The sequence below is a fragment of the Vulpes vulpes genome, chromosome 1 (assembly GCF_048418805.1).
Source record: "Vulpes vulpes isolate BD-2025 chromosome 1, VulVul3, whole genome shotgun sequence".
Lineage (NCBI taxonomy): Eukaryota > Metazoa > Chordata > Mammalia > Carnivora > Canidae > Vulpes > Vulpes vulpes.
Window position 1 is genome coordinate 76,543,817 of NC_132780.1, and position 12,502 is coordinate 76,556,318.

Here is a 12,502-nt window from a genome sequence, read left to right on the forward strand (position 1 = left end):
CTTAAACTTATTTTCCTCCTTTTCTTCACATCATACAATTATGACCTTGATCCTATTTCTAGAGAGAATTCTCTCTAGAGTAAATCCTCACGTAGATCTCTTTGTGCTTCGGTGGTTCCCAGGTATACCGTCTCTACCACTGCAGGATGCGCACACCTTCAGTGGTTCTTCTCTTGTCCATGCACCTGCTGCCTCCCCATTACACCAAAGGCTTCTCAATAATAGAATCCAGCCCTGTTCCGCTCACTGTGTCCAACATCGTGCGATGGTCTCAGGTGCTATTCATTTGAAATTATGAAAGTTGAACAAATGAAGGGAAAAAAGCTCAAACTGGATAAGGTTAATTAAATTTGTGAGACAAGCCATTTTAAAGTGATATTAGGAGAGCACTGGTGTTTCCTGAAATGAAAATATAATATACTTAACGCAGTGAAAGGTAGGGTATCGGTGATACTCTTAATTAAAATTTATTTTAAAGTAGGATTTATTTGAATGTACGGGCTTCATTCTTCTTTTATTCTGCTTTTCCTTTTATTTTATTTTTTTAAACTTTATATTTTCTTTTTTAAAGATTTTATTTATTTATTCATGATAGAGAGAGAGAGAGAGGCAGAGTCACAGGCAGAGGGAGAAGCAGGCTCCATGCAGGGAGCACGACGTGGGACTCTATCCAGGGACTCCAGGATCACGCCCTGGGCTGAAGGTGGAGCTAAACCTCTGAGCCACCAGGGCTGCCCCTGCTTTTCCTTTTAAAAATGGAATTTATCTAACATGTAATTTGTCTAATATAATTGTATTATTTTCACAACAAATGATCCTCAAAATAACTATTTAAGGATTTGAGAAGATATGTGTTTGTATTTTATCCTTTATTTTGTTCATCTTTTTCACTTTAATACTTACCTGTTTACCTTGCTTTGAGGAAAAGGCAAAAACATGTTTAGCCCTTAGAAGAGGAAAATTCGGCAATGCTATTTTTATACTGTAAGTGCTCTGCTATATCTACAGGGAGCTTAGATTTTAGTATGCAGCAGCAAAAGTTACTAGATGATCAGTCTTGCCCTGGAGGATCAAAGTATTTTTTTGTTGGGTCAACTGTTTAAGAAACTAAAAAGGACTACAAATATAGTAGAGCAGATCCAGTCCTGAAACATAGTGTGGGCAGCATAGTTTGTGTTCATATTCACAAGCAATTAACCTGCCTTTGTAAACATATTTGTTTTGTTTCCCTCCTACTTTTTCCATTAAAAATAGTTTGTTATTGGTGGTCTTTACAAGGGAAAAAACTCACATCATCTTTGGTGGTGAACTGAAAGAGTCGACGGAGTGTACTCATTTAATTAGAAAGACTATACCTGCCTTAGAAATGAACGATGCAAACTTTACTTTGTTTGTTCTGAGAAAATTCTGAGAAATGAAATGGACACTACTTATTAGCAATGAAAACAACTAGGTGAAAGTAATTCTGAGCATTTATATCATTTTAGTAGTTTTCGTATAATTTCCTCTCTCTTTATATGCAACCCTATTAACTTGGCTGTGATTCTAGGGAAAAATGATTCAGATAGTCTTAATTTAAATTGTAATTTGTACGGATTTCTTCACTGAAGTAAAAATTGAGGCAGATCTTTGCTGTATGATAGGCATCCCCAAGCTTTCCCCAGGTAAATTCAAAATAATGAGAGTAACCACAACGTCTTATTTATCCAAACTGAGAGCTTCTGGGAAGGAGCCCAGAGGCTGAATGGAATTGGACTTAGGTGTGTGGTAGTAGATATCTTGAGTCTTATGAAATCTGATTCCAATAATATAAACCAACCTGTGGTACCATCAGATTATTCTTAAATGTGAAAATAGAAAAGTTGAGATGAAAAGATATATACATCAGTTGCACAAAAGTGTTGAGCTCTGAATGGATTTAAATATAATTTGAAATCCGCATATTTTTTATATGAGTAAACTAAATATCATCGCAAGTTCTACAAAAGTAAAATGTCTGAAGCAAAACGCTGAAGTCATGAGTTATACTCTTATAATGCAACCATGAACCATTTTTGTGTGCTGTAAATGAATAATAGCTACACTTTAACACAACGTGTCTTTACATATTCAAATGAGGAATAAAACACATGGCATTTTACAAACAAGAATGGAGCGTGGAAAGATGTGTTTTTAAACCTAAACCTTTACATTTTATTTTTACTGTGGCACTAGCGATATTCAAAGCAATTAACCAAAAAATGTGACTACACATTATTATTCGGCAATATATGCCTCTCATTTGTAACGCTGTGGGAAGAGTACAGAAGGCTGGAAAGCTCCAGCCTTCCCCACACTTATTGAATCTAAAACAGACAAGATAGTATAAAATTCTAGATGTATTCTCTCTGAATTAATTTTTATAACCCAACTGAATAGGCCTCTAAGATATGTAAATCCTAAACACTTCGGAAATAACAAATCATTTCATCATGGAAGATTATTGGCTTAAAGAAATGAACATGAAGACTTTACATCTTTATATTGCTCACTTTTAAAGAGGCTACTGAAAGTAGTTCACTAAGTGCACTCTAACCTCAGGTTAATGCTGCCAAAATACCTGTACTTTTATATATTTCTATAGGGAAAGATTCCTCAAGAATGATGTCTTTTTCTAAAGAGAAGCAAATTTGCTAGATTTGAACTGGTAACTCTAAGATTTCTCCCAGACAGGCATCATCTCCCGCAAGTGTGAGTGTGTTTATGAGTGTGGATGGCTAGGAGTCGGTTAGGGGAACTGGAGGAAAAGAAGCAACAAGATTGGCTCTGTGGGGTAGATATTATAATTAGTCCCAACAAACAAATGGAGAAATAGGCTCAAATGAGGCAAAACAATCAGGGTCAGATGAGAAGTAGAAAATGTATCCATTCATCGAAACACTTAACCTGTGACACCAAAGTTCAAGATGCTTAGAAATACAGGTGTTTTAAATGTACTTGGGCGGGGCGCCTGGGTGGCTCAGTTGGTTAAGCACCTACCTTCTACTCAGGTCATGATCTCAGTGTCCTGAGATCGAGCCCCGAGATGGGCTCCCTGCTCAGCGGGGAGCCTGCTTGTCCCTCTCCATCTACCAGCCACTCCCCCTGTTTGTGCTCTCTTTCTGTCAGATAAATATATCAAATAAAATGTACCTGGGATTTGTTTCACTCAAGTATGGTAAGTCTGGCAGATATGCAGACATCTGCCTTGAAAGAAGAGCTTATCACTTTCAGTTCCCAGGAAGAGAGGGCACGTCACACCACACTGGGCAACATGAGGAAGTAGCAGGGTGGTTCAGGAAGCACAAGGAGCAAGAAGGAGAGCATGGGCCAGAGCCACTACTGTGCTGGTTTTTTCAGGAAGACATTCACAATGCAGGGTGAGTAGGCTGAACAAGTTTAGGATTGGATAGTCTGAAGAATTTCCATAGGCTCTGGATTGGACGGTTGGTCCCTAGTGTCCATTACCTGGGCCTGGACACAAGGTACTGAATACAGTTTGTTCTGTGTATTTATGAGTCTGTTTTGTTTTTTAGATTCCATATATGCATGTAATTATATGGTATTTGTCTTTCTTAGTCTGGCTCATTTCACTTAGCATAATTGGCAAAATCTCATTCTTTTTTTATGACTGACTGATATTCCATTGTGTATGTGTATGTGCATTGGGGGGTATAGACCACATCTTCTTTTATCCATTCTTCTATAGATGGACACTTAGATTGCTTCTGTATCTTACCTATTGTAAAGAATATTGCAGTCAGTAAACATAAGGGTGTGTAGGTCCTTTCAAATTAGTGTTCTTACTTTCTTTGGGTAAATATGCAGCAGTAGAATTACTGGATCACATGGGTCATTTTCATTTTTCCATAATTCATTGTCATTATGTTGAAGTACACAACATACTTAATCATATGTAGTAATTTATTTATTTGTAATTAATAAATTAAATTCAATGAATTCTTAGAGCTTAAATGTGTCCAATTTATAGGAATGAAATTAATACCTGTATTTAAGTATTTTTGATACACAAATCCACATATTAGTATTTAATTTTAAAAAACACAGTATAAACTCATGGTCAACAAAAAAGATTCTCAAGTCAGAGAGAACCAAATTCAAGTCCCAAATGCTCTTACTGCAAGTTACTTCACTGGGCCTCTTTCCACATTTCTGTAATGGAGCTTTTACTACCTACCCCATAGAGCTAATGCATGATTTAATTGGATAATACTTGAACAGTTTTTAACCTAGTGCCTGGATTATATATTTAGGATTTAGGATTATTATTATTATTATTATTAATTATGTCAATGAATATCAAGTTAATGTTCCTACTAATTTTTAAATTTTTTTTAATCTGTATAGGAAAACTAAATAGATTCACCACATAAAGACACAGAAGCTTAGGCAATTGTTTAAATGATTTAAATATCTTCTTATTTTGGGATCTCTGGGTGGTGCAGCGGTTTAGCGCCTGCCTTTGGCTCAGGGCGCGATCCTGGAGACTCGGGATCGAATCCCATGTCAGGCTCCCGGTGTATGGAGCCTGCTTCTCCCTCTGCCTGTGTCTCTGCCTCTCTCTCTCTCTCTCTCTCTCTCTCTCTGTGTGACTATCATAAATAAATAAAAATTAAAAAAAAATCTTCTTATTTTCATCTTAATTGTCTGAAATTTTTAAATGAAATACTTTGGCCAGGACTAACCAGAAAATTGCTTCAACTGGAACAACTTTTTCTATCAAGGTAGTCATAGATATTGTATGGAACACAAAGCCATAAAATGACCAGATTCATCACAGCCTCTCCTAGCATCACTAGGTATAAAAGGATATTCTCATCTATCTCATGGGTGCATCAGGTGGGATGGGGGGGGTGGATAGTATTTATTCGATCAATCCCACAAATACCATCTACTTAATTCTTTATAGTCATACTCAAAGATCTTTTTCTCTTTTCTTCACCATCTTCTGAAAGACTGTTTAATTCATATTTATTTACCACCATTCTATAAAGGAATTTTTTTAAAGAAGGAAGGGAAAATAAGTAAAGAAGTAGAGAAAATAAAGTAGACAAAGTTCATGTGAAGTGTTTTGCTGTACCCAACCTTCGGCAATGAGGTTATTTCTCAAATTTACCTAAAGACTTATCATCTTGACTGCAATCATGTAGAAAATGAATGGGGTATAAAGTACATGAGGATAATTTAATAAAATGAGCTTTCTTTTCTTATGAAATCTTTGAAGAAGAGAATCATTAGACAGAGGCTTGCCTTGTACTCAACCAGGTCATGAGGCATGTCATTGTGGTGATGTGCCTTTGGCAAGAAGTCCTTAATTAGAAATTCCTCGAGAGCTGCTCCCAGTAGGTGCTTCCTGAGACAAAAAGACATAATAATTTAGCAGGGAAGCCCTTACTAAGGATACAGCATCCAGGCTCAGGTGAATGAAAGAAATAATTTATTGACAGCAAAGCTGTCATGATGGGGTGCTGGATTTTGAATGAGAGTCTCTCTTTCACATTAGTAGTAAGTATCATTTTTATTATTCAAGTTTAAATATATATATTAGACAGTCTTTGATTTTTAAGATAATTTGTATAGGAATGCTAAATAGCTTGAAGTATTACTTTGGTAAAAGACTAAAACTTGTTAGAAAACATTCAGTAGATATATTTAATTTACCCTTACAGAATCATGTAAAGTTGTTTTTCGACTGAGTTCATTTCTAATTATTTTTAAAGTCAAGTAGTTTGTTTCTGCATAATGTATGAATGTTTCTCTAAATCAAATGAAGTCTTTGAATTAGACTACGAAATTGGAATTTTTCTAGAGTACTTACTGGGTTGTTTTTAAAGATTTCCTCCTTTTGCCATCATTGATTTAAAACATTAGAGTGATGTTGATTAGGAAGGTTTTGTACTTTTCATTAACTTCCTTAAAGTATACCCATATGTGCTTAAAATCTTTGTTATAAAGTTAACAATTTATTACCATTGTAATACCATCACTGTTAAAAACTAATCTATGAGAAATAAGTATAGAGTAAGTCTGATTAATATTTAGAAGTTCTTCATTTCACTTTAAAAGAAGAACCCCAAGTGATTTTGAACAGAAGGAAAGATTGAAGATAGTATTGATTGGTCTTTTTTCATTCAACATTAGCTCTCATGGCTGGGAGTCAATTTATATCTGTTTATTGACACCTTCTGTTGGTATGAAGAGGAAGAGTCTTTCCTTTACACACGAGTTATTCTGGGTGTAAGTAGAGTTGGTGACTACACATTATCATTTTGGAAAACATTCTGTTTTCCCCAGCTTCGTTACTCTCACTGTGTCTCTCTTGTGTCTTTATATATGGACAGTCAACGCTGGCTTGGGCGCGAGCATCTGCAGTATGCCTGAATTTTAACTGTATGCTAATTCTATTACCAATCAGTCGAAACCTTATTTCATTCATGAGAGGGACAAGTACCGTAAGTACTAAAATATCTGAAAAATTTTCAGCTGTTATAACGTCCTAATATAAATGCCATGGAAGACCAAGATGTGCTTTACTCTGAAATTTGAATTGAAGTATGTTTCTTTGTCCGAGAGAACACAATGGCTAAAACTAAAAATCACAAGTTAGTACATCTCTTTTGACTTTTGCTCTTGCCGTTCACTCCCAGCAAGACATTGGAGTCATTGCTCAGCCTTTCCCTGATGCATTTGCTCTGTTGGAAAAAGATGGCTAATAGAATTGACCTGACTCACAAAGATAAAAGAATTATAACAGTTTGAAATATTACCATTTGTAATTGAAAGGAGACAAATATGCAGTTGAGCCAAATGCCACTAAGGACACGTCTTTCAGAGCTCTCAGCCCAGGAATGCACAATCACAGCACACAGGTTTCAGTATGTAGATTTTAACCCCTACCACACATAACAGAATACTTCCTAATTATATTGACTTGATTGTGTTGGGTACTGTGTTTCCTGCTGACGAGAGTAATGCACTGTACAGAAAAATGAGAATGTCAATAACCATAACTAGATGAAATAATTTATTATATGATCATCATCAAAATTTTATGAATATTTAGATGTAGATGATATAGTGCCTTTCTTCATGTAATAAGGAATACTTTAGAATCTATTTAAACTACATCCATAAGGATGATGGTTTCCATCTTCACTTCCTAAACTAGTCAAGGAACAGACATTAGCAGGTTTATTCTAGAATTTGGACTTATGGTCAGGGAACTATACTACCTCTTTCACTTTTATTGAGTTGAAATTTCAGCAAAGCCAGTAATATCCATTTGGTTTTGCTTCTTGGACAAATTAATGGCCACTAACTACTGTGCCCCATTGCACCACCTTCAGGAATATTGAGGCAGAGCCTGAGTCCCACTCTTAGCTCTCAGGATGTTATTATCACTGTGATTTTTTTCCCAGATAAGACTTTCATTTTCTGTTACCCCAGTGCTGCAGAGGACCATGGAGAAGACAGTTAGACAAAAATCTCAAATTCCACAAACTGGTCGCCTATGGGATAGCCATTAATGCAAGTGAGTGCTTCGTATTCATTGCTCAGTGGATTTTACAAAACCTAATGTTTAGCTTGGTAGTTTGTTTTCACTCCCCTTCCACCAAAGGCTCACCCTTAAATAAGACTTTGCCTTCCATTTGACCACATAAACATTATATAAATGGATTTTTTTAAAGATTTTATTTATGTATTTTAGAGAGAGAAAGAGCACAAGCACGGAAAGGAGCAGAGGGAGATGGAGAAGCAGGCTCCCCGCTGAACAAGGAAACCGACGCAGGGCTCAATCCCAGGGTGCTGGGATCATGATCTAAACTGAAGGCAGAAACTTTACCCACTGAGCCACCCAGGTGCTCCTAAGTGGAATTTTTGAATTTCTGTATGCTTAGAATTTTGATTTTCTGATTTAGACTCGTATAGTTTAGACTCGTATAGTTTTCTGATTTAGACTCGTATAGTTTTCCCTGCCAAGCCTGCAGTTTGTCAGGGAAAAGCTTATGAAATTTCATTGTCATTTGTGAATAATTAAGCTTGTTGAGATCATGACAATAAATACCTAATTGCAAAATGAAAACTGTGCTATTCAATATGATTCACATTGGAAATAAAACTGATCTGTACTCAAAATCCCATTCAGAGTCATAGGAAAGTGGTATCATAGGCAGTAAAAGAAAAAAAAAAAGGAAAAGTAGGTGAACAGGGTTCTGAATAGTATGGAGCCAGTGGATATAAAAGGACCTTGAAAAGATATGAAGCTTTATAGTGTATAAAGCGTTATTGTTATTTCTTGAATAAGAAAACAAGAGAATTCAAGAGAAATACAATAAAAATTAGCATGCGGGGCCAAGGTTAAGCTCTGATGAGGAAGAAAAGACGCTGAGCAATAACCAACTCATTTGTGGTTTTGTTGGACAACAGATACACTGAAATGAAAGGCTATGTGCACAATAAAGAGTTATGGTTCAGGACTGTTTCTCTCAAACTAATTTAACTATAAAATGTTTTCCTCATTTGTTTTTATCCTCTCATGCATAAAAAATAGCAGAGTAAAAAGAACACTCAAAACAAATGTGGATTTAATTAAGCAACAAGACATGACAGACAGTGCCCGAGTGCCAATTAACACAACTTCGGGTGTGCAGTGAGACATGTGGGGAGATTTCCCCATCAGTTGTCTTCAGTGCCAGATTAAACCAACCCAGGAAATGTCTGCCAGAGTTCTTTGTAGTTTGTTAAGAAATCAGGGTAAGAAGACATCATGTCCTAGAGAAAACTAGCCAAGGGATGGAGGGCAAAGAACAAGCTAATGCATCTTTATGTCCCAAGTGCCTACTTATGGCAGAGTCCACGGAGGTGCCAAAAACCTTTAATGTATGAGTTGAACAAATGAAGGAATGAAGACTCAGGGAAGCAGACTTCAGCTTAGATATGGAAGTCTTTTCCAGACCTTCAAAATTATCTAAAATTAGAGTGAGGGTCCCTGAGTACACGGAGTTCCCGTCGTGGGCTATGTCGAAGTGGAGTCCAGATTGCTACTTGGAAGCCTCATCAGAGAAAGAATTCAAGGAATCTCTAAGTTTCCTTTAAAATCTTAAGAATTTGGGACACCTGGGTGGCTCAGTGGTTGAGCGTCTGCCTTCAGCTCAGCGCATGATCACAGGGTCCTGGGATCAAGTCCTGCATTCTCCCTCTATGTCTCTGCCTCTCCCTCTGTGTCTTTCATGAATAAATAAATAAATTCTTTAAAATATAATAATAAAATACAATCTTAAGAATCTTTCATCCCTGCATTAAGAGAGGGGATAAAATACAGTAAAATGGCAGGAAAGATATTATCCCTATGCAATCGGTTTAAGGCAGAACTGGACTCTAAGAGAAAGAGAGAAGAGTCCAAAAAACCCATCAGAAAAGGAATCATCGAAACACATCAGAAAAGGAAGCAGAAAATAAAAGAAAATGTTATCCAATAGGTTTGTCCTTAAACCTTTGGGTATGTATATTTTCTATGTAATCATATATCAATAGAATAAACGCATCAGTGAAGTCTATTGAATGTCTCCGATGTGCAAGATACCCTATAAGAAGCTGTAACCTTAAAGTAGTGTAGGCAGTACTGTTTTCAGAATGGAGAATAATAATTTACCAGGGACAGCAGTTGATTAGAATCTGGCAACCAAATTATTTTATTCCCCTGCCACTGATTGGTCCTGTGATCTATGATAAGTATGTTTATGTTTTTTCCTCTATGGACTTAAAAGAACAATAATTCAATCTATCCAACTCCAGATGTGCAGACTTGTTGTCAGGTTGTCTCTCGGAAACCATGGACTACAAGGTCATCCACTTGCCACTACTGCAAAGAGAATCAAACCTAAGTATAGCATGGCCGGAGGGCCCCGCCACTCAGTGAGCCCTGCCCCCTCCATACTCCCTGGCTTCTTCTCCTTGGAGATGCCCAGCCAGTAGTCTGTGCCTTTGTTCCTGTTATCCCCTTCATGATAAATGCTCTTCCTCTTCTTACTCAGTGGATAAGACGTTGCCATATCCAGGATTCCTTGCCTGGCCTGCCACCCCCTGACCTACCAGGTCTGGGCTGTCAGCCCACTTCTCCCGCAGACCTCAGTCACCCCTCCTACTACCGAGTAAGATTTCTCAGACTCTGATCGCCACAGGGGCTGAAATATACCTTATCTGACTTGGCTTTCCTGGCCCCTGGCACATAATAGACCCTCAACAAATGTGGTCCAACTTGAGGATGAACAGGAGTCAGCCAGCAGGCAAAGGGGATTAGGGGAATTTGTGAGAAAGGTACAAGAGGTGACAGAGCAGTCGTTCAGGGGTCCAGCAGCAGCTCGGTGAAGGAAACATAGGGTGTGGGCAGGGAAGAGATTCAAAATGATGCCAGTCGTGGGAGATAAGATAAATTCACATTCTGCCACAAGAGGAATCAGGACACTCTTCCTCCCTCCTTCCATCACAGATCCCTGGAGAGGATCAAGTATCCCCTCCGGGCCTTCTTCTGCTTGAACCCCCACTGCTTTGCTGGGCTCCCAAACATCCCAGGGCTCCCCCCACCCCACCCCCCAGGGTCAGACTGCTTCTGAGAGCAAAGCACTCCTCCCCCACCACCATGGCAACCAGCAGCGCAGGGCTGCTTCCATTCCCAGCAAAGGCAGGAGGGTGGGGAGAAAGCTCTCTGCTTCTCCCAAACCCTGACATAGCAATTATTACATTTCACACTAACGAAGAAATGCGGCTGGCAACTGCGCTTTTAGGAAAAAAAAAAATGCTAAGCCCTGGTTTCATAGATATCCCTTTGCTTTTCACATTTTGTCCTTCTGGTGTATTCGCTTGGGAGCAGCTGAAAATGTCCCCGTGCTTATTTTATTAGCATCGCCCATTATGCTGCTTTTCAAATAGCCGACTGGCTTAATAGAGGTGTGTAACCTTGGAAGAAGTGCATCCACATCGAAGTTGGCGTGCCAGCGCCTAATTTCTCATCCGTTCCTCTCTAAGTTGAACTGCAGGCTTTAATTGGTCAAATCATTAAAGGATGTAATTAGAGCCTGGTGGAAGTAGGCTGGGGAGGAGGAGCGAGACAAACAATGGTATCTATAATCAAGGGCATCACCGAAAACGCAGTGACAGAAACTCTTCTTTTGGCTTCCTGCCTTCCCGCTTGCCTGCCTGTGATAAGAGCTGCTGGAGCATTCTCCAACCACTAATAAATCATTTTCAGAGACCTATAACCCTGGTGGTATAAAAATCCCAGTTTCACAGCCTCTTCGTTCTTATTAATGTGGATCTTTGTGGACTCTGTGGTCCATAGTAGACCTTAAAGACCCTCCGACTAAATAGCAGCACCGTGACCCGGAGCCTCCTTCAGAGGCGGCCTCGAATAGTGACCCAGGCAGCTCCCACCTGCTAGGCTCCAGGGACCTGCTCCAGGACGCAGCTCCTGATGTGTGTCTAAGATTAGTTTACAAACGTCAATACACGTTAGGGACGGGTTGAGAGGAGTGAGCTCGGAGGAAGGGTACCGAATAGAAAGATTTGGAGACCCTAAGATAGAGAACAGCCCCAGAGGCCCTAATTCTTTAGGACCAGATCTGGAAAGAATTGCTACTAATTCGGGGAGTGGGGTGGGGAGGAGGCATTGGGACCTCCAAGCAGGCTGTACCCACCCCCCCTGCCTAGCATAATTTAATGGGATTCACAAATGAGTGGCATGCCCATGGTGCCATAGTCAACGTGTATTCCTGCAGAAATCAGACCACAAACTTAAAAGTTTGAGGACCAGGCTGTGGCTGTAGAAGCAGAGCCAGGATATGTCCCTGGGTCCTTATTTCTGAAGGCTGCTTAATTAGAAGGTGACTAACTCCAAAATGACTGTTATCACTGACAGGCAGGCAGAAAGATAGCAAGAACTGACTGCCCTTCCAAGATTCTCCCTCAATTATGCTTCCTTTCATCTCCTGAAAAATAAAAAGAAGGAAAGAAAGAAGGAAAAGAAACTTTCTCAGGGCAACTGGCTCTAATTGTAGCCTTTATGATTTTTTTGTTCACTCTTCAATAAAAGCTCCTTATTTGAACTCAGAAGTTCACACACCAATTAAATGTGCATTTGTGGTTTGTCCAAGACTGCTGCTCTCTTTTAACTGTAGAAGTACTTTGGTGAGAAAGTAGGATTGTGCAAAGACCCAGTTATAGCAACTTTTAGCCTGACATTTGGGTGGATTCTGGAAATGTGTATCTCAGACTCTTCTACGGGCTCAGCAGAAAGTCCTCAGAGGTGCTGGGAAGAGTATACCTGCATAACTGATGGCATGGGATTTGCCACAAAACTTACAAAGTTCCTTTAAGCCAGTGTTGCTTTTGAAAACATTAAAACATGCATCTCGTGTTTGCATCACTTTCACTTTGGATTACAGATCTCTTTGGATGATAAGAGTTC

At 38.8% G+C, this 12,502-nt stretch overlaps 1 protein-coding gene and 1 long non-coding RNA gene across 2 annotated transcripts in view; one reads left to right on the forward strand and one right to left on the reverse strand.

The window, feature by feature from the left end:
• LOC112935132 (uncharacterized) overlaps positions 1 to 12,502 on the reverse strand; it is a 94,795-nt gene that overhangs the window by 61,093 nt on the left and 21,200 nt on the right. The window lies entirely within an intron of this gene.
• NOX3 (NADPH oxidase 3) overlaps positions 5,497 to 12,502 on the forward strand; it is a 59,385-nt gene continuing 52,379 nt past the window's right edge. Inside the window, exons 1-4 of the mRNA XM_026018733.2 lie at positions 5,497 to 5,544; positions 6,181 to 6,276; positions 6,381 to 6,491; positions 7,486 to 7,570. Of these exons, the coding sequence (XP_025874518.1) occupies positions 5,497 to 5,544; positions 6,181 to 6,276; positions 6,381 to 6,491; positions 7,486 to 7,570 (340 nt within the window). The remainder of the gene's footprint in view (positions 5,545 to 6,180; positions 6,277 to 6,380; positions 6,492 to 7,485; positions 7,571 to 12,502) is intronic.